At 56.0% G+C, this 26,037-nt stretch overlaps 1 protein-coding gene across 1 annotated transcript in view; it reads left to right on the forward strand.

Annotated features, from left to right (window-relative positions):
• The window catches only part of LOC133357027 (glutamate receptor ionotropic, kainate 2-like), a 40,124-nt gene extending 14,293 nt beyond the window's left edge, over nt 1–25,831 (forward strand). Inside the window, exons 4-8 of the mRNA XM_061574768.1 lie at nt 10,517–10,635; nt 11,601–11,818; nt 13,292–13,517; nt 17,683–17,933; nt 23,465–25,831. Of these exons, the coding sequence (XP_061430752.1) occupies nt 10,517–10,635; nt 11,601–11,818; nt 13,292–13,517; nt 17,683–17,933; nt 23,465–23,689 (1,039 nt within the window). The 3' untranslated portion in view covers nt 23,690–25,831. The remainder of the gene's footprint in view (nt 1–10,516; nt 10,636–11,600; nt 11,819–13,291; nt 13,518–17,682; nt 17,934–23,464) is intronic.
• The last annotated feature ends 206 nt before the right edge of the window (nt 25,832–26,037 follow it).

The raw sequence follows: 26,037 nt of genomic DNA on the forward strand, positions 1-26,037 counted from the left end.
CGTTGTGCGCCGTGACAGAGACACGTGGTCACGAGGGGAGAGACAAAGGCGGTCCGGACGTGGTGCTCACCACTCCCATACACCCCCTCGTGTGCCGCGCCGGCCTTCATAGGGTGCTGCTACTCGCTAACAGCACTTGCCCCAAACAGTCTGCTAAGGCTATACGGGGGATTCATCTTCTTGGTTCTTTCGGTAAAGTCACGTAGAAGGGAAGTAATAAAATAATAAAAATAATAAAACAATTCTCACGACGTTTCGGCCACAACGCAAGCAGCCGTCCTCAGGTGGAGAACAGGTATGTCGAGAAGACAGAGTCTGAATGGAAGACAGTCTGAATTTCAGAGTCTGAATTTCAGACTCTGTCTTCTCCACCTGAGGACGGCTGCTTGCGTTGTGGCCGAAACGTCGTGAGAATTATCGTATTATGTTTAATTTTTATTATTTCCATTCTACGTGACTTTCCCGAAAGAACCAGAAGGTGTGTGTGTGTGTTTGTATGCGTGAGCGGTGGTGCCGTGGTTAGCGCTGCGCTGCTGCGCTACAAATCCGGCGATGCTCGTTTGATTCCCGCTCACAACTGGGGAGACAAAGGCGGCCGGGCGTGGTGCTGGCCACCCATCACATCGTGTGCCATCCCGGTCTTCATAGGTGCTACTCGCAAACAGCACTTGCCCCTAGAAATGTCTGCTAAGGCGAAATAGGGGATCTTGATTTGAAGCTTTCGTGACTGCAGGGATCCATAGTCTTTGGTTCTTTCGGTAAAGTCATCACGTAGGTCGAAAATAAAATAAATCACGACGTTTCGGGCGCAACACAAGCGTCCGTCATCAGGTGATTAATATTATTTTATGCCTACGTGACTTTACCGAAAGAACCAAAGAGTATATATAGGGCATCTTTGTCGTGTGTGTGTATATATACAGTTATATTTTAATTTAAAGTAAAACGTGCTTGCTGTTGTCTTTGTTGTTGTTGTGATATGGGCCACGGCGGTTGTGTTAACACATTCCTCCTGCGGAGGGAGCTGGTAGGAACGTTGGGTTGCTCGGTCAATGGCCAGGGTCAACGGCGGCGTGGTGTATTCCGCAAATATGCCCGACTGTGAGGGCGGGCACAAGCCGGCGTGAGTAGGTTAAACGTTGAGTTTTATAAGGGCACCACGGGGTGACCAGCCCCTCCCCACCCAGCCCCACACCTCCCACCCCCACCCAGCCCCTCCCCATCCTCCCCACCCAGCCCCTCCCCACCCTCCCAACCCAACCCCTCCCCACCCTCCCCTCCCCTCCCAGCCCCACCCTCCCAACCCAGCCCCTCCCCACCATCCCTTCCCCACCCAGCTCCTTCCCACCATCCCCTCCCCACCCAGCCCCACCCTCCCCACCCAGCCTCTCCCCACCCACCCCTCCCCACCCAGCCCCTCCATCCCCACCCAGCTCCACCCTGCACGACGGACGGACACAATAATCCCCTGTGGGCTGGTGTAACCAAGAGGTTCCTACCAGTATAAGGTCTTATGGCGGAGTTGCGTACTGTGTTGTGTGCAAGGAGCGGCCAATGCAAGTTCCAGGGCCGGGTTTGTGTGGTGAGGTCGTGAATCCGGAGTTGAGGACTCGAGAATTCGGGATGGAGTCTCGTTTGCAAGAGTGGGTTTAGTGAGTGATGTTGGGGTGAGCGTGTGGGTGGGTGAGCGTGTGGGTGGGTGGGTGAGTGGGTTTGTGAGCGAGTGGGTGGTTGGGTGAGTGAGTGAGTGAAGTGGGTGAGTGAGTGAGTGAGTGGGTGAGCGAGTGGGAGGGAGGGTGGGTGAGTGGATGGGTGAGTGGGTTTGTGAGCGAGTGGGTGGCTGGGTGAGCGAGTGAAGTTGGTGAGTGAGTGAAGTGGGTGAGCGAGTGGGTGGCTGGGTGAGCGAGTGGATGGGGTGAGTGAGTGGGTGAGCGAGTGGGAGGGAGGGTGGGTGAGTGAATGGGTGAGTGGGTTTGTGAGCGAGTGGGTGGCTGGGTGAGCGAGTGAAGTGGGTGAGTGAGTAGGTGGGTGAGTGAGTGAAGTGGGTGAGCGAGTGGGTGGGTGAGTGAAGTGGGTTTGTGAGTGAGTGGGTGTGTGGCTGATTTGGGTTTATGAATGGGTGGGTGAGCGAGTGACTGACTGGCTGGGTTGTTGTTGTTGACGGGTGTGTGTTAACTGCGCTTTTACAGCAGCAGCAGCATCATCATCAACTAATTAGTTTAAACGCGAAGTCCAGCGCCTTAATCTGCTCTGATCGCTCACAAAGGAGCGGATGAGTGGACACGGGCTTCTTACTAATGCGGTGCGCGTGGTTAAGGCGGGGTGGTGAGGTTGTGGTGGTGGTGAGGTGGTATGTTGTGGTGGTGGTGAGGTGAGGTGGTGGTGGTGAGGTGAGGTGGTGGTGGTGTGGTGGTGGTGTGGTGGTGGTGTGGTGAGGTGAGGTGGTGGTGGTGTGTTGTGGTGGTGGTGGTGAGGTGAGGTGGTGGTGTGGTGAGGTGGTGGTGGTGAGGTGGTGTGTTGTGGTGGTGGTGTGGTGGTGGTGGTGAGGTGGTGGTGGTGTGGTGGTGGTGGTGGTGGTGGTGGTGTGGTGGTGGTGTAGTGAGGTGGTGTGTTGTGGTGAGGTGGAGGTGGTGGTGGTGGTGGTGGTGTGGTGGTGGTGTGGTGAGGTGATGTGGTGGTGGTGGTGGTGGTGGTGTGGTGGTGGTGGTGAGGGTGAGGTGGTGGTAGTTTGGTGGTGGTGTGGTGTGGTGGTTGTGGTGTGGTGAGGTGGTGGTGGTGGTGAGGTGGTGTGTTGTGGTGTGTTGTGGTGGTGGTGTGGTGAGGTGGTGGTGGTGGTGGTGGTGAGGTGGTGGTGAGGTGGTGGTGGTGTGGTGGTGGTGGTGGTGGTGGTGGTGGTGGTGGTGGTGGTGTGGTGGTGGTGTGGTGGTGGTGAGGTGGTGGTGGTGGTGTGGTGAGGTGAGGTGGTGGTGGTGTGGTGTGGTGAGGTGGTGGTGGTGTGGTGAGGAGGTGGTGGTGTGGTGAGGTGGTGGTGGTGTGGTGAGGTGGTGGTGGTGAGGTGGTGGTGGTGTGGTGGTGGTGGTGAGGTGGTGGTGGTGTGGTGGTGGTGTGGTGGTGGTGTGTTGTGGTGGTGGGGTGGTGAGGTGGTGGTGGTGAGGTGGTGGTGTGGTGAGAGTGGTGGTGGTGTGTTGTGGTGGTGGTGGTGTGGTGGTGTGGTGGTGTGGTGGGTGGTGGTGGTGGTGGGTGGGTGGTGTGGTGAGGTGGTGTGTTGTGGTGGTGGGGTGGTGAGGTGGTGGTGGTGAGGTGGTGGTGGTGTTGTGGTGGTGTGGTGAGGTGGTGTGTTGTGGTGGTGTGGTGAGGTGGTGTGTTGTGGTGGTGGTGTGTTGTGGTGGTGTGGTGAGGTGGTGTGTTGTGGTGGTGGTGTGTTGTGGTGGTGTGGTGAGGTGGTGTGTGAGGTGGTGGTGAGGTGGTGGTGTGGTGGAGGTGGTGTGGGGTGGTGAGGTGGTGGTGGGTGGTGGGGGGTGGGTGGAGGTGGTGGTGGTGAGGTGGTGGTGGTGGTGGTGAGGTGGAGGTGGTGGTTGTGGTGAGGTGGAGGTGGTGGTGAGGTGGGTGGGGTGTAGGTGAGGAGGTGGTGGTGGTGGGTGGTGGTGGTGGTGAGGTGGTGGTGGTGGTGGGGTGGTGGTGGTGGTGGGTGAGGTGGTGGTGGTGAGGTGAGGTGGTGGTGGTGAGGTGGTGGTGGTGGTGAGGTGGTGGTGGTGGTGGTGTGGTGGTGGTGGTGTAGTGGTGGTGGTGGTGAGGTGGTGGTGGTGTGTAGTGGTGGTGTGGTGGTGGTGGTGGTGTGGTGTGGTGGTGGTGGTGTAGTGGTGGTGTAGTGGTGGTGTGGTGGTGGTGATGATGGTGGTGGTGGTGGTGTGGTGGTGGTGGTGAGGTGAGGTGGTGGGGGTGGTGGTGTGGAGGTGGTGGTGTGGTGGTGGTGGTGGTGGTGTGGTGGTGGTGTGGTGGTGGTGAGGTGAGGTGGTGGTGGTGTGGTGGTGTGGTGGTGTGGTGGTGTGGTGGTGGGTGGTGGTGGTGAGGTGAGGTGGTGGTGGTGTGGTGGGTGGTGGTGGTGGTGGTGGTGTGGGTGGTGGTGAGGTGGTGGTGGTGTGGTGGTGTGGTGGTGTGGTGGTGGTGGTGGTGGTGGTGGTGGTGAGGTGGTGAGGTGGTGGTGGTGGTGTGGTGTGTGGTGGTGGTGGTGGTGGTGGGTGGTGGTGAGGTGGAGGTGGTGGTGGTGAGGTGGTGTGGTGGTGGTGGTGGTGGTGGTGGTGGTGGTGGTGAGGTGGTGTGGTGAGGTGGTGTGTTGTGGAGGTGGTGTGGTGAGGTGGTGGTGGTGGTGGTGAGGTGGTGGTGGTGGTGGTGAGGAGGTGGTGGTGGTTAGGTGGAGGTAGTGGTGGGGAGGTGGTGTGGTGAGGTGGTGTGTTGTGGTGGTGGTGGTGAGGTGGTGGTGGTGGTGGTGAGGAGGTGGTGGTGTGTTGTGGTGGAGGTGGTGGAGGTGGTGGTGGTGGTGGTGGTGTGGTGAGGTGGTGGTGTGGTGGAGGTGGTGGTGTGTTGTGGTGGAGGTGGTGGAGGTGGTGGTGGTGGTGGTGGTGTGGTGAGGTGGTGGTGTGGTGGAGGTGGTGGTGGTGGTGGTGGTGTAGTGAGGTGGTGGTGGTGGTGAGGAGGTGGTGGTGGTGTGGTGGTGGAGGTGGTGGAGGTGGTGGAGGTGGTGGTGGAGGTGGTGTGGGTGAGCTGTCACGTGTGGCTATTAGCGCCGCTTATCAGCAGCCGTGCAGAGGCGAAGAGTTACATTCCTATTCATTGGTGTGTTAGTGTTAGTGTGTTAGTGTGTGTGTGTTAGTGTGTGTGTTAGTGTGTTAGTGTGTGTGTGTTAGTGTGTTTGTGTGTGTGTTAGTGTGTTAGTGTGTGTGTGTTAGTGTGTGTTAGTGTGTGTGTTAGTGTGTTTATGTGTTAGTGTGTTTGTGTGTGTGTTAGTGTGTTTGTGTGTGTGTTAGTGTGTTTATGTGTTAGTGTGTTTATGTGTTAGTGTGTTTGTGTGTGTGTTAGTGTGTGTGTTAGTGTGTTTCTTAGTGTGTGTCTTAGTGTGTGTGAGTGTGTGTGTGTGTTAGTGTGTTTATGTGTTAGTTTGTTTGTGTGTGTGTTAGTGTGTTCGTGTGTGTGTTAGTGTGTGTGTGTTAATGTGTGTGCTAGTATGTGTGTGTTAGTGTGTGTGTGTTAGTGTGTGTGTTAGTGTGTGTGTTAGTGTGTGTGTATTTGTGTGTTTGTGTGTGTGTCAGTGTGTTCGTGTGTGTGTCAGTGTGTTCGTGTGTGTGTGTTCGTGTGTGTGTGTTAGTTTGTGTGTGTGTTAGTTTGTGTGTGTGTTAGTGTGTTAGTGTGTGTGTGTTAGTTTGTTTGTGTGTGTGTTAGTGTGTTCGTGTGTGTGTTAATGTGTGTGCTAGTATGTGTGTGTTAGTGTGTGTGTGTTAGTGTGTGTGTTAGTGTGTGTGTTAGTGTGTGTGTATTTGTGTGTTTGTGTGTGTGTCAGTGTGTTCGTGTGTGTGTGTTCGTGTGTGTGTGTTAGTTTGTGTGTGTGTTAGTTTGTGTGTGTGTTAGTGTGTTAGTGTGTGTGTGTTAGTTTGTTTGTGTGTGTGTTAGTGTGTTCGTGTGTGTGTTAGTGTGTGTGTATTAATGTGTGTGCTAGTGTGTGTGTGTTAGTGTGTGTGTGTTAGTGTGTGTGTTAGTGTGTGTGTGTTAGTGTGTGTGTATTTGTGTGTTTGTGTGTGTGTCAGTGTGTTCGTGTGTGTGTGTTTGTGTGTGTGTTAGTTTGTGTGTGTGTTAGTGTGTTAGTGTGTGTGTGTTAGTGTGTGTGTTAGTGCGTGTGTTAGTGTGTGTGTGTTAGTGTGTTAGTGTGTGTGTGTTAGTGTGTGTGTGTGTGTTAGTGTGTGTGTGTTAGTGTGTGTGTGTTAGTGTGTGTGTGTGTGTTAGTGTGTGTGTGTTAGTGTGTGTGTGTGTTAGTGTGTGTGTGTGTTAGTGTGTGTGTGTTAGTGTGTGTGTGTGTTAGTGTGTGTGTGTTAGTGTGTGTTAGTGTGTGTTAGTGTGTGTGTGTGTTAGTGTGTGTTAGTGTGTGTGTGTGTGTTAGTGTGTGTGTGTGTTAGTGTGTAGTGTGTTAGTGTGTTAGTGTGTGTGTGTTAGTGTGTTAGTGTGTGTGTGTTAGTGTGTGTGTGTTAGTGTGTGTGTGTTAGTGTGTTAGTGTGTGTTAGTAAATTAGTGTGTGTGTGTTAGTGTGTGTGTTAGTGTATGTGTGTGCGTGTGTGTGTACGTGTGCGTGTGTATGTGTGTGCGTGTGTATGTGTGTATGCGTGTGTATGTGTTTGCGTGTGTATGTGTGTACGTGTGCGGGTGTATGTGTGCGTGTGTGCGTGTGTATGTGTGTGCGTGTGTATGTGTGTGCGTGTGTATGTGTGTATGTGTGCGTGTGTATGTGTGTGCGTGTGTATGTGTGTGTGTGCGTGTGTATGTGTGTGCGTGTGTATGTATGCGTGTGTATGTGTGCGTGTGTGCGTGTGTATGTGTGCATGTGCGTGTGTATGTGGGGAGAGACAGGCTAGCGGTTAGCGCGCTGTTCTACGGCCACCTGAGTTCGACTCCGGGCACCAACACCAGTGACGATTATCTAAACCAGTCCTGGGCTTCATCTAGGTCGACTCAGCCTCAACTTAGTACCTGGTGTGATGTGTGAACATCGCCACTAGGTGGGAAACAAAGGCGGCGTGGTGCTGGTAACCCACCCCCTCGTGTGCCGTGCAGACCTTCATAGGTGCTCGCTAACAGCACTTGCCCCTGCAGTCTCTTAAGGCTACACGGGGGATCTTTGTATCGATGTTTGTGTGTGTGTCTACGTGAGTAGCCGTGCAGAGGATTGTGTGTGGGTCTGTGATTGCCTCCGCTAGGTCGACTCAGCATCAAATGAATACCTAGTGTGGTGTGTAGTAAACATCGCCACTGGGGAGACAAAGGCGGCCGGGCGGGGTGCTGGTCACCTACCCGCCCCCTCGTGTGCCCTGCCCGACCTTCACAAGTTCTCCCCGCCAACAGCACTTGCCCCAACAGTGTGTCGAGGCTTCACGCGGGGGTGGTGAACCTTTGACTGTGTGAGTGTTTATTTCCTCCCACGTGTTTGTGCGCGTGGCGTTGACCTCAATTACTGGAATCTATTAAATGCACGTCGGGAGCCTTTAATACGAAAAACAAACAAAAAAACTAAGCTTTTTTTTGTTAGGTTTTTTTTTTCTTTCCCCCCAAACGGAGCAGATGTGAAAATAATTCAACAAACAGACGCATTAGAACCAAAGGGACCCCTCGCCTCTTTACCATCACAATGCATTTCATTTTTTTATTCGCATATTTATACAGGGGGTTGGTGGGTGGGTGGTGGGGGGGGCTTTAAAAAATCAATCCTGACAGTTTTCCCCCGCGTTGCATTACAATATTAATAGCCATATTCTATTGGTATATTAAAGCGTTTTCATATTGGCATTATTTACAATTTATTATCGCGCAATTAGCATACATCCCCCGTGCTGGAAAATGTGCGTATATGCTGTGCATGCGTTTGATTAATATGTGCATGCTTATCTATATTCGCACATCGTCGGAAGAGTCACAGGTGATTGCCTACGCAGCCCTGTGGTGGAAATTCCACGTTCCTATGGCGGGCGTGCGCGCGGGGTTGTGGGGGCGAGTCATTCTATTTGACAACTGACTTCCACCACTAGGTGGTACCAATTTTATCGACCCCCAGAGGGACGGAAGGATGATGGGCTGAGTCAACGACCGCCAGCCAGGCAGTGATGGAATATCCAAGCGTGCGTGTGGGGGGGGGGAGCGGTGGTGCAGCGGTTAGCGCGCTCCCCTACGAACCCGGCGAAACGGGTTCGATTCCCGCTCACGGCCAACACCGGTGACGATTATTCTGAACCGGTGCTGGGCCTCCCCTAAGTCGACTCGGCCTCAAATGAGTTCCTTGTACGGTGGTGTAAACATCGCCACTAGGGAGACAAAGGCGGCCGGGCGTGGTGCTGGCCACCCACCTCTTCGTGTGCCGTGCCGGCCTTCATAGGTGCTCGCTAACAGCACTTGCCCCTACAGTCTGTTCAGGCTGTATTTGTGTGAGTTGATGTGTGCTTTAAATGTGTGTAAGCTTGTGTGCATCTGCTTCGTGTAACTGTGTGTGTGACGTATGAGTGAGTGTGTGTGTGTGGTGTGTGTGTGGTGTGTGTGTGGTGTTTGTGTGGGGTGTGTTTGGTGTGTGTGTGTTGTATGAGTGAGCGTGTGTGTGCTGTATGAGTGAGCGTGTGTGTGTGTGGCTTGTATGAGCGTGTGTGTGTTGTATGAGTGTGTGTGTGTGGTGTGTGTGTGGTGTGTGTGGTGTGTGTGTGTGGTGTGTGTGTGTGTGGTGTGTGTGTGGTGTGTGTGTGTGTGGTGTGTGTGTGTGGTGTGTGTGTGTAGTGTGTGTGTGTGTTGTGTGTGTGTAGTGTGTGTGTGTGTTGTGTGTGTGTGGTGTGTGTGTGTGTGGTGTGTGTGTGGTGTGTGTGTGTGGTGTGTGTGTGTGTGGTGTGTGTGTGTGGTGTGTGTGTGTGTGGTGTGTGTGTGGTGTGTGTGTGTGGTGTGTGTGTGTGTGTGTGGTGTGTGTGTGTGGTGTGTGTGTGTGTGGTGTGTGTGTGTGTTGTGTGTGTGTAGTGTGTGTGTGTGTGTGGTGTGTGTGTGGTGTGTGTGGTGTGTGTGTGTGGTGTGTGTGTGGTGTGTGTGGTGTGTGTGTGGTGTGTGTGTGTGGTGTGTGTGTGTGTGTGGTGTGTGCGTGTTGTATGAGTGAGCGGGTGAGCGTGTGTGCGTGCGTTTATTGTGGGGTGCGGTGGCGCGGCGGTTAGCGCACTGCGCTACGAAACACAGCGACCTGGGTTCGATTCCCGCTCATCGCCACCAACATCAGTGACGACTATCTGAACCGGTCATGGGCCTCCTCCCCTAGGTCGACTTAGCCTTAAGTCGAATAGAAAGTGATGTTGACCTCTCGCCCGAGGTCCCCAGAGAGGCGAGAGAGAGAGAGACACGGAGAGAACGTACACACAACAACAGCCGCCATTCGACACGAAGTGGCGGTGAAGGTCACCACGGCGCCCGTGCCAGGCTAGGTGCACTTTGAGGCTGCGTGAAGTGTCGAACAGAGGTCACGGGAGCAGCCCGCTGTCTCTGCGGGTTGACCGGCTGAGACAACTGCCCAGATGCACCACCACCACCACCGCCACAACCACCACAACCACCACAACCACCACCACCATAACCACCACCATAACCACCACCACCACCACAACCACCGCCACCACCACCACCACAACCGCCACCACCACCATCACCACAACCACCACCACCACAACCACCACCGCCACCACCACCATAACCACCGCCACCACCACCATAACCACCACCACCACCACAACCACCACCGCCACCACCATAACCACCGCCAACACTGCCACCACCCACCACCAACGCTACCACCACCACCACAACCACCACAACCACCACCACAACCACCGCCACCACCACCACCACCAGTGTGCCCCCACTGCTACAACTCGCTGCCTTCTCGTCTCCGCACTCTCCGTTCCCCGTCGTCGCTCTCTCCGGAATCTCCGCGCGGCGCACCCCGGGGGGGGGGTCCGGGTCGAGAGTCGAACCCACGTGGGATGTCGTCACGTGCTGCGGGCGATGACGTGCCCCCCCCCCCCAATCTTCCTCTCCCCCCAAACTCTCCCCCCCCAATCTCCCCCCTCCCCGTGTCTCCGCATCTCCCCATCCATCTCCGCCACCACCACCTCATTCCCTCACACTCTCTCCCCATCTTCACATCTCTCCATCTCACTCTCCTCCCCACCCTCCCCCCGTGTCTCCACTCCCCCCATGCCCCCCCCACCCCCCCGTGTCTCCACTCCCCCCATGCCCCCACCCCCCATGCCCCCCCCACCCCCCATGCACCCCACCCCCCGTGTCTCCACTCCCCCCTCCCTTCCCACCCCCCCGTGTCTCCACTGCCCCCTTGCCCCCCCCACCCCCCGTGTCTCCACTCCTCCCACCCCCCCCCGTGTCTCCACTTCCCCCCATGCCCCCCCACCCCCCCGTGTCTCCACTCCCCCATGCCCCCCCACCCCCCCGTGTCTCCACTCCCCCCCCATGCCCACCCCCCATGCCCCCCCCACCCCCCATGCACTCCACCCCCCGTGTCTCCACTCCCCCTTGCCCCCCCCCCACCCCCCGTGTCTCCACTCCTCCCACCCCCCCGTGTCTCCACTTCCCCCCATGCCCCCCCACCCCCCCTGTCTCCACTCCCCCCTCCCCTCCCACCCCCGCGTGTCTCCACTCCCCCCCATGCTCCCCCCACCCCCCATGCCCCCCCCACCCCCATGCCCCACCCCCATGCCCCCCCCCCACCCCCCACGTGCTCCTGCAGGTTCAGCCCGTACGAGTGGAAGAACCCTCACCCCTGCAACCCGGACTCGGACGTCCTGGAGAACAACTTCACGATGCTCAACAGCCTCTGGTTCGGCGTGGGAGCACTCATGCAGCAAGGTGGGGAGCCCCCCCCCCCTCACGCCCCCCCCCTCACCCCCCCTCACGCCCCCCCCCCCCCATTCACTACCTCGTGTATCCCAATGTGTGTCCCTCGTCTGTCTCTCCGCGTGTCTTCACGTGTCTTCGTGTGTCTGCTCGTGTCTCCTTGCACATCCACCCACGTGTCTCCGCGTGTCTCCTCGTGTCTGCTCGTGTTTCCTCGTGTCTCCTCACACATCTCCCCGCGTGTCTCCTCGTGTCTGCTCGTGTTTCCTCGTGTCTCCCCACATATCTCCCCGCGTGTCTCCGTGTGTCTTCTCGTGTTTCCTTGCACATCTCCCTGCGTGTCTCCGCGTGTCTGCCTGTGTGTCTCCCAATGTGTGTCCCTCGTCTGTCTCTCCGCGTGTCTCCTTGTGTCTCCTAGTGTTTCCTTGCACATCTCCCCACGTGTCTCCGCGTGTCTGCCTGTGTGTCTCCCTGTGTGTCTCCCCCGTCTGTCTCCCCGCGTGTCTCCCAATGTGTGTCCCCTGTCTGTCTCTCCGCGTGTCTCCTTGTGTCTGCCTGTGACCCTGTGTATCTCCCTGTGTGTCTCCCCCGTCTGTCTCTCCGCGTGTCTCCTCGTGTCTGCTTGTGTCTCCCCGCACATCTCCCCGCGTGTCTCCCAATGTGTGTCCCCTGTCTGTCTCTCCGCGTGTCTCCTTGTGTCTCTTCGTGTCTCCTTCCCGTGTCTCCCCGCACATCTCCCCACGTGTCTCCTCGTGTCTCCCCCCTCGTGTCTCCTCGCGTCTCCCCCCACGTATCTCCCCGTGTCTCCTCATGTCTCCCCTCGCGTGTCTCCCCGCACATCTCCCCACGTGTCTCCTCGCGTCTCCCCCCACGTGTCTCCCCCCACGTGTCTCCCCCCCCGTGTCTCCTCATGTCTCCTTCCCGTGTCTCCCCGCACATCTCCCCACGTGTCTCCCCCCGCGTGTCTCTCCCCGCAGGCTCGGAGCTGATGCCGCGTGCCCTGTCGACGCGCATCGTTGGCGGCATCTGGTGGTTCTTCACCCTCATCCTCATCTCGTCCTACACGGCCAACCTGGCCGCCTTCCTCACGGTCGAGCGCATGGAATCGCCCATCGGCTCCGCGGACGACCTCGCCAAGCAGACCAAGATCGAGTACGGGGCCGTGCGAGACGGCTCCACCATGACCTTCTTCAAGGTGGGCGAGACCGCTCGCCCCACCGCTCGCCCCTCAGCTCGTCCACTCGTCCACCTGCTCGCCCCTCCACTTGCCCCTCAGCTCGCCCACTCGTCCACCCACTCACCCTTCCACTTGCCGCTCAGCTCGGCCACTCGTCCATCTGCTCGCCCACTCGTCCACCCGCTCACCCCTCCACTTACCCCTCAGCTCGCCCACTCGTCCACCCACTCACCCTTCCACTTGCCCCTCAGCTCGCCCACTCGTCCATCTGCTCGCCCACTCGTCCACCCGCTCGCCCCTCCACTTGCCCCTCAGCTCGCCCACTCGTTCACCTGCTCGCCCACTCACCCCCCCGCTCACCCCTCCACTGGCCCCTCAGCTCACCCACTCGTCCACCCGCCCACCTACTCATCCCTGCGCTCGCTCACACACAATTCCCTACCCATTTCACCCACCCCACCCACTCGCTCGTTCACTCACTCGCTCACCCACCCTCTCACCCATCCACCCACCCACTCGCTCACCCACCCACCCACCCACTCACCCATCCACCCACCCGCTCACCCATCCACCCACCCGCTCACCCACCTACCCACCCACCCTCTCACCCATCCACCCACCCGCTCACCCACCCACCCGCTCACCCATCCACCCATCCACCCACCCACTCTCTCACCAACCCACCCACCCACCCACCCTCTCACCCACCCACTCACCCACCCTCTCACCCATCCACGAACCCACTCACCCACCCTCTCACCCATCCACCCACCCGCTCACTCACCCATCCACCCTCTTATCCACCCACCCACCCACCCGCTCACCCAACCACCCAACCACTCTTTCACCCATCCACCCACCCACTGACCCACCCACCCTCTCATCCATCCACCCACCCACCCGCTCACCCAACCACCCACCCACCCTCTCACCCATCCACCCACCCGCTCACCCACCCACCCGCTCACCCTTCTACCAACCCACTCACCCACCCTCTCACCCATCCACCCACCTGCTCACTCACCCATCTACCCTCTTACCCACCCACCCACCCGCTCACCCACCTACCCAACCATTATTTCACTTATCCACCCACCCGCTCACCCACCCACCCGCTCACCCACCCACCTACCCACCCGCTCACCCACCCACCCTCTCACCCATCCACCCACCCGCTCACCCACCCACCCACCCTCTCACCCACCCACCCACCCTCTCACCCATCCACCCACCTGCTCACCCACCCACCCATCCACTGACCCACCCACCCTCTCATCCATCCACCCACCCTCTCACCCACCCACCCACCCACCCTCTCACCCATCTACCCACCTGCTCACCCATCCACCCACCCACTGACCCACCCACCCTCTCACCCATCCACCCACCCGCCCACCCACCCACCTCGCTCAATCACCCACTCCCCCCTGCCCTCCCCACCCCACCTCTGACCGGGCGTCCCACGTCCCACGTGCGTGTGCGCTCGCTCAGAAGTCGCGCATCTCGACGTACGAGAAGATGTGGGCGTTCATGAGCAGCCGCCACCAGACAGCGCTCGTCAAGAACAACGAGGAGGGCATCCACCGAGCCCTGACCACGGACTTCGCCATGCTCATGGAGTCGACAACCATCGAGCACGTGACGCAGCGCTACTGCAACCTCACCCAGATCGGGGGCCTCATCGACAGCAAGGGCTACGGCGTGGGCATGCCCCTCGGTGAGAGGGGAGACGCTGAGAGACGCCGAGACTGAGAGAGACTTAGAGACACAGAGAGACACAGAGAGACACTGAGAGACGCTGACACAGAGAGACACTGAGAGAGACACCGAGAGAGACTCAGAGAGACACAGAGACTGAGAGAGACACAGAGAGACACTGAGAGACACTGAGAGACGCCGAGACTGAGAGAGACTGAGAGAGACTGAGAGACACAGAGAGACACTGAGAAACGCTGACACAGAGAGACACTGAGATAGACTGAGAGACACAGAGAGACACAGAGAGAGACTGAGAGAGACTGAGAGATCCTGAGAGACGCCGAGACTGAGAGAGACTGAGAGACACAGAGAGACACTGAGAGACGCTGTGTGAGACACTGAGACTGAGAGAGACTGAGAGACACAGAGAGACACTGAGAGACGCTGTGTGAGACACTGAGACTGAGAGAGACTGAGAGACACAGAGAGACACTGAGAGACGCTGAGACTGAGAGAGACACTGAGAGAGACTGAGAGACACAGAGAGACGCTGAGAGACGCTGTGACTGAGACGCCGAGACTGAGAGAGACTGAGAGACACAGAGAGACACTGAGAGACGCTGACACAGAGAGACACTGAGATAGACTGAGAGACACTGTGCGAGACGCCGAGACTGAGAGAGACTGAGAGACACAGAGATACACTGAGAGAGACACCGAGATAGACTCAGAGAGACACAGAGACTGAGAGAGACACAGAGAGACACTGAGAGACACTGAGAGACGCTGAGACTGAGAGAGACACTGAGAGAGACTGAGAGACACAGATAGACACTGAGAGACGCTGTGACTGAGACGCCGAGACTGAGAGAGACTGAGAGACACAGAGAGACACTGAGAGAGACACCGAGAGAGACTCAGAGAGACACAGAGAGACCCTGAGAGACGCTGTGCGAGACGCTGAGACTGAGAGAGACTGAGATACACTGAGAGAGTCTGAGAAATGCTGAGCGAGACGCTGAGACTGAGAGACGCTGAGACTGAGAGACTGAGAGAGACTGAGAGAGACACTGACAGCCGCTGAGAGACACTGAGAGAGAGACCGAGAGACTCAGAGACACCGAGAGACGCCGTGCGAGACGCCGAGACTGAGAGACACAGAGAGACACAGAGAGACACAGAGAGACGCTGAGACTGAGACGCTGAGACTGAGAGAGACTGGGGGACACAGAGAGACACTGAGAGACACAGAGAGACACAGAGAGACACTGAGAGACGCTGTGCGAGACGCCGAGACTGAGAGAGACTGAGAGACACAGAGAGACACAGAGAGAGACTGAGAGACACAGAGAGACACAGAGAGAGACTGAGAGACACAGAGAGACACTGAGAGACGCTGAGACTGAGAGAGACTGAGAGACACTGAGAAACGCTGTGCGAGACGCCGAGACTGAGAGATACTGAGAGAGACAGAGATACACTGAGATAGACTGAGAAACGCTGAGCGAGACGCTGAGAGAGACACTGACAGAGAGACAGACTGAGAAAGACACTGAGAGATACATCATGAGAGAGACTCAGACTGAGAGACACAGAGATACACCATGAGAGACACAGAGAGACACTGAGAGACACTGAGAGAGACTGAGAAATGCTGAGCGAGACGCTGAGAGAGACACTGACAGAGAGAGAGACTGAGAAAGACACTGAGAGATACATAATGAGAGAGATTGAGACTGAGAGACACAGAGATACACCGAGAGACACAGAGAGAGACTCAGAGAGACTGAAAAATACTTAGAGAGATTGAGAGACTCTGAGAGACGCTCAGAGACACTGACAGAGACTCAGAGAGACTGAAAAAGACTTAGAGAGAATGAGAGACTCTGAGAGACGCTCAGAGACACTGACAGAGACTCAGAGAGACTGAAAAAGACTTTGAGAGAATGAGAGACACTGAGAGACGCTGAGAGACACTGAGAGACACTGAGAGAGACTCAGCGAGACTGAAAAAGACTTAGAGAGAATGAGAGACTCCGAGAGACGCTCAGAGACACTGACAGAGACTCAGAGAGACTGAAAAAGACTTTGAGAGAATGAGAGACACTGAGAGACGCTGAGAGACACTGGGAGACACTGAGAGAGACTCCGAGAGACTGAAAAAGACTTTGAGAGAATGAGAGACTCCGAGAGACGCTCAGAGAGACTGAGAAACTCAGAGAGAATCAGAGAGACTGAGAGACTGAGAGAGACTGAGACTCTGAGAGACACTGAGAGAGACTCAGCGAGACTGAAAAAGACTTAGAGAGAATGAGAGACTCCGAGAGACGCTCAGAGACACTGACAGAGACTCAGAGAGACTGAAAAAGACTTTGAGAGAATGAGAGACACTGAGAGACGCTGAGAGACACTGGGAGACACTGAGAGAGACTCCGAGAGACTGAAAAAGACTTTGAGAGAATGAGAGACTCCGAGAGACGCTCAGAGAGACTGAGAAACTCAGAGAGACTCAGAGAGACTGAGAGACTGAGAGAGACTGAGAGACGCTGAGAGACACTCAGAGAGACTCAGAGAGACTGAGACTGGTGGGGAGATGGATGAAGAGGCTTGGCAGGGGGGAGGGAGATGGGGAGAAAGAGAGAGAATGGGATTGGGGTGCTGGGGGGGGAGATGGATAGGGAGATAGGGGAGATGGGGAGACATGGGGGGAGGGGGAAATGGGGAGAGACAGGGAGATGGCAATACGCATGGCCAACCTCGCTAATCGGAAGTGTGGGGTAAGGACAACGAACACAACAACAATAACAACAAGCAGCAGTTCTAATGAGATGAGTTTGTCAATCTAGATGATGATTTAAAAGTGCATTGCTCCTAATATCGGGAAGGGAGAGCGTTCCAGACGGCCTCAAAAGTGCATCTTCTTTTTTTTGCGACAAAACACGAGTGTAGTCTAATGCGCCGGTGCAATACACCGGTACAAAGCACCGTTGCAATGAGCTGGTGCAATGAGTTGGTGCAATGAGTTGGTGCAATGAGCTGGTGCAATGCGCCGGTGCAACGCGTCGGTGCAACGCGCCGGTCGACATTGGAGGGGAACAGAAACTCCGCGAGGATTCCAATTGGGTGCGACGGGACCATCGTACCGAGGGGTGGAAGCGCTGCGCGCTGCAGTGACCGCCTTTGTTCGATGGCCGGCAAAAAAGCCTGTGCCTAACCCTCCACACAAACTATTTCTCTCTGTGTAAATCCCTGTGCTTCGCGTGGGTGGCTGGCTGGATATCTGGCTGGCTGGCTTGGTGGCTGGCTGGGTGACTGTCATTGTATCTGGCTGGGTGGAGATTTGGCTGGGTAGGTATCTGACTGGGTATTTGGATGGGTGGCTGGCTAACTGACTATCTCGCTGGGTATGTGGCTGGGTAGCTGGCTAGGTGGGTGGCTGGGTATCTGTCTGGGTGGGTGGCTGGGTGGGTGGCTGGCTGTGTATCTGACTGGGTGGCTGACTGGGCAGGTGGCTGGGTGGCTATCTGGCTGGGCATCTGGCTGGGTATCTGGCTGGGTGGCTGACTGGGTGGGTGGCTATCTGGCTGGGTATCTGGCTGGATGGCTGACTGTGCATCTGGATGGGTGGCTGACTGGCTATCTGACTGGGTCGGTGGCTGGGTGGGTGGCTATCTGGCAGGGTATCTGATTGAGTGGGTGGCTGGGTGGGTGGCTGGGTTGGTGGCTGGCTGTGTGGCTCTCTGACTGTGCATCTGGCTGGGTGGGTGGCTGGGTCGGTGGCTGGCTGGGTGGTTGGGTATGTGGCTGGCTGGCTGGCTGGGTGGGTGGCTGTGTATCTGTCTGGGTGGGTGGCTGGGTGGGTGGCTGACTGGGTATCTGTTTGGGTGGGGCTCGGTGGGTGGCTGGGTGGGTGGCTGGGTGGGTAGCTATCTGGCTGTGCATCTGACTGGGTGGCTGGCTGGCTGGGTATCTGATTGGGTGGGTGGCTGGGTGGGTGGCTGGGTGGGTGGATGGCTATCTGACTGTGCATCTGACTGGGTGACTGACTCGTGCATCTGTCTGGCTGGGCGGCTATCTGACTGTGCATCTGACTGGGTGGCTGACTGTGCATCTGGCTGGGTGGCTATCTGACTGTGCATCTGTCTGGGCCCCGGTCTCTTGGGGCCGTGCGCTGTGTCCCGCAGGCTCGCCCTACCGCGACATGATCACCATCGCCATCCTGCAGCTGCAGGAGGGGGGCAAGCTGCACACGCTCAAGGAGCGCTGGTGGCGCAGCAGCTCCTGCCCCCAGGAGGAGACGAAAGAGGCGAGCGCCCTGGGCGTGCAGAACATCGGCGGCATCTTCATCGTCCTCGCCGCCGGACTCGGAGTCGCCGTCGTCGCCGCGCTGGCAGAGTTCCTCTACGGGTCGCAGCGCGCTGCCACTCGCGACAAGGTGCGGTGGCGGCGGCGGTGGTGGTGCGGTGGTGCGTGGTGGTGTTGTGTGGGGTTGTGGTCGTGGTAGTGTGGTGGTGCGTGGTGGTGCGGTGGTGGTGGTGGTGTGGTGGTGGTGCGGTGTGGTGTGTGGTGCGGTGGTGCGTGGTGTGGTGGTGGTGCGGTGTGGTGGTGCGTGGTGTTGTGGTGGTGGTGTGGTGGTGGTGGTAGTGTGGTGTGGTGTAGTGCGGCGGTGGCAGTGGTGGTGCGGTGTGGTGGTGGTGGTGGTGCGGTGTGGTGGTGCGGTGTTGTGTGGTGTTGTGTGGTGTTGTGTGGGGTTGTGTTATATGGTGTGGGGTGGTGCAGTGCTCACCGGCCGACTGACGGAGGGCCAGAGGCAGTGGTGGTGGTGATGGAAGAGTGGTGGTGGTGGTGGTGGTCGTGGTGGTGGTGCGTGGTGTTGTGGTGGTGGTGCGGTGTGGTCGTGGTGGTGGTGTGTGGTGTTGTGTGGTGTTGTGCGGTGCGGTGGTGGTGTGGTGCGGGGTGGTGCGGTGTGGTGGTGGTGCGGTGTTGTATTGTGTGGTGTGGTGCAGTGCTGACCGGCCGACTGACGGAGGGCCAGAGGCAGTGGTGGTGGTGATGGAAGAGGGGTGGTGGTGGTGGTGGGAGAGCGGTGGTGGTAGTGGAAGAGCGGTGGCGGTGGTGGTGGTGGTGGGAGAGTGGTGGTGGTGGTGGTGGGAGAGTGGTGGTGGTGGTGGTGGGAGAGTGGTGTTGGTGGGAGAGCGCTGCGCTACGAACGTGGCGACGCGAGTTCCATTCCCGCTCACGGACACCAACACCAGTGACGAATATCTGAACCGGTCCTCTACCCCTAGGTCGACTCAACCCGTGCCACCTGGGTCTGTTTCGTGACCTCCACATGCACCTAGCCTGGCACAGCAGTCAACCCGTGGCACCTGGGTCTGTTCTGTAACCTCCTCATGCACCTAGCCTGGCACAGCAGTCAATCGATGGCACCTGGGTCTGTTCCTTGACCTCCTCATGCACCTAGCCTGGCACAGCAGTCAACCCGTGGCACCTGGGTCTGTTCTGTGACCTCTTCATGCACCTAGCCTGGCACAGCAGTCAACACGTGGCACCAGGGTCTGTTTTGTGACCTCCACATGCACCTAGCCTGGCACAGCAGTCAACACATGGCACCTGGGTCTGTTTCGTGACCTCCACATGCACCTAGCCTGGCACAGCAGTCAACCCGTGGCACCTGGGTCTGTTCTGTAACCTCCTCATGCACCTAGCCTGGCACAGCAGTCAATCGATGGCACCTGGGTCTGTTCCTTGACCTCCTCATGCACCTAGCCTGGCACAGCAGTCAACCCGTGGCACCTGGGTCTGTTCTGTGACCTCTTCATGCACCTAGCCTGGCACAGCAGTCAACACGTGGCACCAGGGTCTGTTTTGTGACCTCCACATGCACCTAGCCTGGCACAGCAGTCAACACATGGCACCTGGGTCTGTTTCGTGACCTCCACATGCACCTAGCCTGGCACAGCAGTCAACCCGTGGCACCTGGGTCTGTTCTGTAACCTCCTCATGCACCTAGCCTGGCACAGCAGTCAATCGATGGCACCTGGGTCTGTTCCTTGACCTCCTCATGCACCTAGCCTGGCACAGCAGTCAACCCGTGGCACCTGGGTCTGTTCTGTGACCTCTTCATGCACCTAGCCTGGCACAGCAGTCAACACGTGGCACCAGGGTCTGTTTTGTGACCTCCACATGCACCTAGCCTGGCACAGCAGTCAACACATGGCACCTGGGTCTGTTTCGTGACCTCCACATGCACCTAGCCTGGCACAGCAGTCAACCCATGGCACCTGGGTCTGTTCCGTGATCTCCACATGCACCTAGCCTGGAACAGCAGTCAACCCATGGCACCTGTAGGGTCAGTCCCGTGACCTCCTCATGCACCTAGCCTGGCACAGCAGTCAACCCGTGGCTCCTCGGTCTGTCCCGTGACCTCCTCATGCACCTAGCCTGGCACAGCAGTCAACACATGGCACCTGGGTCTGTCCCGTGACCTCCACATGCACCTAGCCTGGAACAGCAGTCAACCCGTGGCACCTCGGTCTGTCCCGTGATCTCCACATGCACCTAGCCTGGCACAGCAGTCAACACATGGCACCTGGGTCTGTCCCGTGACCTCCACATGCACCTAGCCTGGCACAGCAGTCAACCCGTGGCACCTGCAGGGTCTGTTCTGTGACCTCCTGCCAGCAGCGAGCCTTCCACACTGCACCGGCTCAAAGTGCACCTAGCCTGGTACAAGCTCTGCGGTGGCGTCACCGGCACTCGGTGGTGAATGTGGATGTTGTTGATGTTGTCGGTGGTGTTGATGGTTGTTGTGATGAAGGCGACAGTGATGATGGTGGTGATCATGGTGGTGGTGATGATGGTGGTGGTAATGGTGGTGGTGGTGATGAAGGCGACAGTGATGATGGTGGTGGTGGTGAGGATGGTGGTGATCATGGTGGTGGTGATGATGGTGGTAATGGTGATGGTGACATCTGTGATGATGGTTGTTGTGATGAAGGCGACAGTGATGATGGTGGTGGTGGTGAGGATGGTGGTGATCATGGTGGTGGTGATGATGGTGGTAATGGTGGTGGTGACATCTGTGATGATGGTTGTTGTGATGAAGGCGACAGTGATGATGGTGGTGGTGGTGAGGATGGTGGTGATCATGGTGGTGGTGATGATGGTGGTAATGGTGATGGTGACATCTGTGATGATGGTTGTTGTGATGAAGGCGACAATGATGATGGTGGTGATCATGGTGGTGGTGATGATGGTGGTGGTAATGGTGGTGGTGGTGATGAAGGCGACAGTGATGATGGTGGTGGTGGTGAGGATGGTGGTGATCATGGTGGTGGTGATGATGGTGGTAATGGTGGTGGTGACATCTGTGATGATGGTTGTTGTGATGAAGGCGACAGTGATGATGGTGGTGATCATGGTGGTGGTGATGATGGTGGTGGTAATGGTGGTGGTGGTGATGAAGGCGACAGTGATGATGGTGGTGGTGGTGAGGATGGTGGTGATCATGGTGGTGGTGATGATGGTGGTAATGGTGGTGGTGACATCTGTGATGATGGTTGTTGTGATGAAGGCGACAGTGATGATGGTGGTGATCATGGTGGTGGTGATGATGGTGGTGGTAATGGTGGTGGTGGTGATGAAGGCGACAGTGATGATGGTGGTGGTGGTGAGGATGGTGGTGATCATGGTGGTGGTGATGATGGTGGTAATGGTGGTGGTGACATCTGTGATGATGGTTGTTGTGATGAAGGCGACAGTGATGATGGTGGTGGTGGTGAGGATGGTGGTGATCATGGTGGTGGTGATGATGGTGGTAATGGTGATGGTGACATCTGTGATGATGGTTGTTGTGATGAAGGCGACAGTGATGATGGTGGTGATCATGGTGGTGGTGATGATGGTGGTGGTAATGGTGGTGGTGGTGATGAAGGCGACAGTGATGATGGTGGTGGTGGTGAGGATGGTGGTGATCATGGTGGTGGTGATGATGGTGGTAATGGTGGTGGTGACATCTGTGATGATGGTTGTTGTGATGAAGGCGACAGTGATGATGGTGGTGGTGGTGAGGATGGTGGTGATCATGGTGGTGGTGATGATGGTGGTAATGGTGATGGTGACATCTGTGATGATGGTTGTTGTGATGAAGGCGACAGTGATGATGGTGGTGATCATGGTGGTGGTGATGATGGTGGTGGTAATGGTGGTGGTGGTGATGAAGGCGACAGTGATGATGGTGGTGGTGGTGAGGATGGTGGTGATCATGGTGGTGGTGATGATGGTGGTAATGGTGGTGGTGACATCTGTGATGATGGTTGTTGTGATGAAGGCGACAGTGATGATGGTGGTGATCATGGTGGTGGTGATGATGGTGGTGGTAATGGTGGTGGTGGTGATGAAGGCGACAGTGATGATGGTGGTGGTGGTGAGGATGGTGGTGATCATGGTGGTGGTGATGATGGTGGTAATGGTGATGGTGACATCTGTGATGATGGTTGTTGTGATGAAGGCGACAGTGATGATGGTGGTGATCATGGTGGTGGTGATGATGGTGGTGGTAATGGTGGTGGTGGTGATGAAGGCGACAGTGATGATGGTGGTGGTGGTGAGGATGGTGGTGATCATGGTGGTGGTGATGATGGTGGTAATGGTGGTGGTGACATCTGTGATGATGGTTGTTGTGATGAAGGCGACAGTGATGATGGTGGTGATCATGGTGGTGGTGATGATGGTGGTGGTAATGGTGGTGGTGGTGATGAAGGCGACAGTGATGATGGTGGTGGTGGTGAGGATGGTGGTGATCATGGTGGTGGTGATGATGGTGGTAATGGTGGTGGTGCTAATGAAGGCGACAGTGATGATGACTGGAATAATGCCCACAATGTTTCCTCTGCTGGTGATGATGTTGCTACTGCTGCTACCAACGTCGATGATGATGATGATGATATCAAGAATGACATTGCCTTTTTGATCTCCTCCTCCCTCATCATCACCACCATCATCACCACCATCCTCACCACCATCATCGTTCCCATCATCACCACCATCATCACCACCATCATCACCACCATCATCACCACCACCATCAACACCATCATCACCACCATCAACACCAACGTTATCTACACCACCATCATCATCATCACCACCATCATCGTTCCCATCATCACCACCATCATCACCACCACCATCAACACCATCATCACCACCATCAACACCAACGTTATCTACACCACCACCACCATCAACACCAACGTTATCTACACCACCACCATCATCATCACTACCATCAACACCAATGTTATCTACACCATCATCACCACCACCATCATCACCACCATCCTCACCACCACCATCGTTGCCATCATCATCACCACCATCAACAACATCAACCTTATCTACACCATCATCACCACCACCATCATCACCACCACCATCATCACCACCATCAACACCAATGTTATCTAAACCACCACCATCATCACCACCATCATCACCACCAACGTTATCTACACCACCACCATCATCACCACCACCATCAACACCAACGTTATCTACACCACCACCATCATCATCACCACCATCAACACCAACGTTATCTACATCATCATCACCACCACCACCACCATCATCACCACCATGATCACCACCATCCCCACTATCCTCACCACCATCATTCCCATCATCACTGCCACCATCAACACCAACGTTATCTACACCACCACCATCATCACCACCACCACCACCATCATCACCACCAGCATCATCACCACTATCATTATAACCACCACCACCAATAATCACTATAAACCACCACGCTCCCATCCATTATGAAAACCACTATCCTTCATCATCATCACCCTCCTCCATCCTCTTCCTCCTCAACCTCCTCACCCTCCTCCACCCTCACCCGCCTGACCTTCTCCACCACACCTCACCCCCACCCCCTCCACGTTGCGCCAGCGTTCGGTGCTGAGCGCGATGAGCGAGTCACTGCGCGTGTCGCTGCGCTGCCGACACAAGGTTCGGAGGTCACCACCCCCCGCCACCAACAACACCACCACCACCGCCGCCGGTACCACGGCCGCCACGGTCGTGGTGGGTCTCATGCGCTCCGAGGAGCCGCTGGGCATGCACGCCTACAACAACCGGCGGTTGCCCGTGTCCGCCAAGGAAACGCTGGCGTGACCAGCACCACCAGCAGCACCACAACCTCCGCTTCGAAGATGAACTCGAGGAAGGAAGGAAGAGAGAGAGAGATGCTCAAGCAACGCAGCGGCGAGAAGCTTCACTGTTTATAGTCGGTCCTCCGCTTCAACTCGGGCCGCGTGGTTTGCATCATCTGCGGGCGGTGGAGTTGAGCGAACGCCGCCTTCGCCGAACAAATCTTTTGAGGATTTTTGCGGGTGGGCGAGACTCTATACATATATAAATACGAACTACGCCGGGGAAGATTTTTCTTGCTGTTGTTGTTGGGTTTGGTTAATTTCGGTGAATGAAAGTCGGCGCCCCGGGCGTGCGCTGGTTTTGCCTTCCGGCATCTGCCCGTTCCCCCGTTCCCCCGTTCCCGCTGCGAGGCGGACGCAGTTGCTGGAGGCGCTGCGAATCCGGGCAACGCGCACAGCGGTTGGGCGGGTAAAAAGGACATTGTCTTTGTGTTGTTTCAAGAGAGAGGCGTACGTAGCGGCAGCGCGCCCCCGTGGTTCTTTTGACGTCGCCGCGACTCAACCGCGGAGATCCGCGCCGCGGCACGGACAGCGCTGATCTCAAACGACAGCCGGCGCCAGAAGCTGTGTCACACACACGCAGGCAGATAGACACACAGATACACACACACACACGCAGACACACATACAGACAGATACACAGACACACACACACGCAGACACACATACAGACAGACACACAGATATACACAGACAGACACACAGACACATACAGATACACACACACACGCAGACACACATACAGACAGATAGACAGACACACACACACAGACACACAGACAGACAGACACACAGACACACACAGACAGATAGACACACAGACACACACACAGATACACACACGCAGACAGACAGACACACAGACACACATAGACAGATAGACACACAGACACACAGACAGATAGACACACAGACACACACACACACACGCAGACACACATACAGACAGATAGACAGACACACACACGCAGACAGATAGACACACACGCAGACACACATACAGACACACACACAGATAGACACACAGACACTCACACAGGCACACACACACAGACAGACACACAGACACGCACACAGATACACACACACGCAGACACACACACACACAGATAGACACACAGACACTCACACACAGACAGACAAACACACACACACACAGACAAACACACAGACACACAGACAGGCACACACACGCCCCCGTCACCCCCTTCCACGCGCGTGGCCTTGTTGGGGGCGAATCTTGGTACGTTCCTGCCCGATGGAGTTGCTTCGTAAAAACTTACGCGCGCGTCATCCGGAAACGGAACCGGGAGAGAGAGAAAGTCATACCGTGGATGCGCCTGCCTGTGTGCGTGTGTGCTTGTGTGTGTGCGTGCGTGTGTGCGTGTGGGTGTGCGTGCGTGTGTGCGTGCGTGTGTGTGCGTGTCTGCGTGTGTGTGCATGCGTGTGTGTGTGTGCATGCGTGTGTGCGTGCGTGCGTGCGTGTGCGTGCGTGTGTGTGTGCGTGCGTGTGTGCGTGCGTGCGTGTGTGTGCGTGCCTGCCTGCGTGTGCGTGCGTGCGTACGTCATCGCAAACAGGAAGAGTTAAAAAAAGTTTTTAAGAAAACGGGAACGCGAAATGCGTCAAGACAAAAAAAGTATACGAATGCATCCATCTAGAGAAAGCAAAACGCGAGCTTGGATCGAACTTCTGCTTCGGTGAAAACCTCTGGACGACGCAGAAACGTTCACCGCGTCGCGCAGAGCGAGCGTGAGGGCACCATTTGTTATTCGTTCATTCTCTTATTTCTTTCGGTAAAGTCACGTAGGTAAAAAAATGAAATGAAAATTAATAAAAAAATAAAATTATTTTGATTTCATTTTTTTAATTAATAAAATTTTTTATAAAAATAAAATTATTTTAATTTCATTTTTTACCTACATGGTGACTTTACCGAAAGAAATAAGAGTATGAATCCTTGCAGTCACGAAAGCTTCAAATCTGCCGGGAGGGTTCATATTCTTAGGTTTTTTCGGTAAAGTCACGTAGGTAAAAAATTTTAATTAATAAAAGTAAAATAAAAATAAAATCACGACGTTTCGGAGGCAACACAAGCTTCCGTCTTCAGGTGGAATCGTCACAGCCACGACAGCTGTATCAAGTAAATGAGAGATTGCTTGGCCCTTCCCCTCTTCAACCATTATGTATACGGAGTGGTAGCTCTTGTAATCTCTCATTTACTTGATACAGCTGTCGTGGCTGTGACGGTTCCACCTGAAGACGGAAGCTTGTGTTGCCTCCGAAACGTCGTGATTTTTATTTTATTTTAT

The sequence above is a fragment of the Lethenteron reissneri genome, chromosome 56 (assembly GCF_015708825.2).
Source record: "Lethenteron reissneri isolate LAM-NWPU_2019-01 chromosome 56, ASM1570882v1, whole genome shotgun sequence".
NCBI lineage: Eukaryota > Metazoa > Chordata > Hyperoartia > Petromyzontiformes > Petromyzontidae > Lethenteron > Lethenteron reissneri.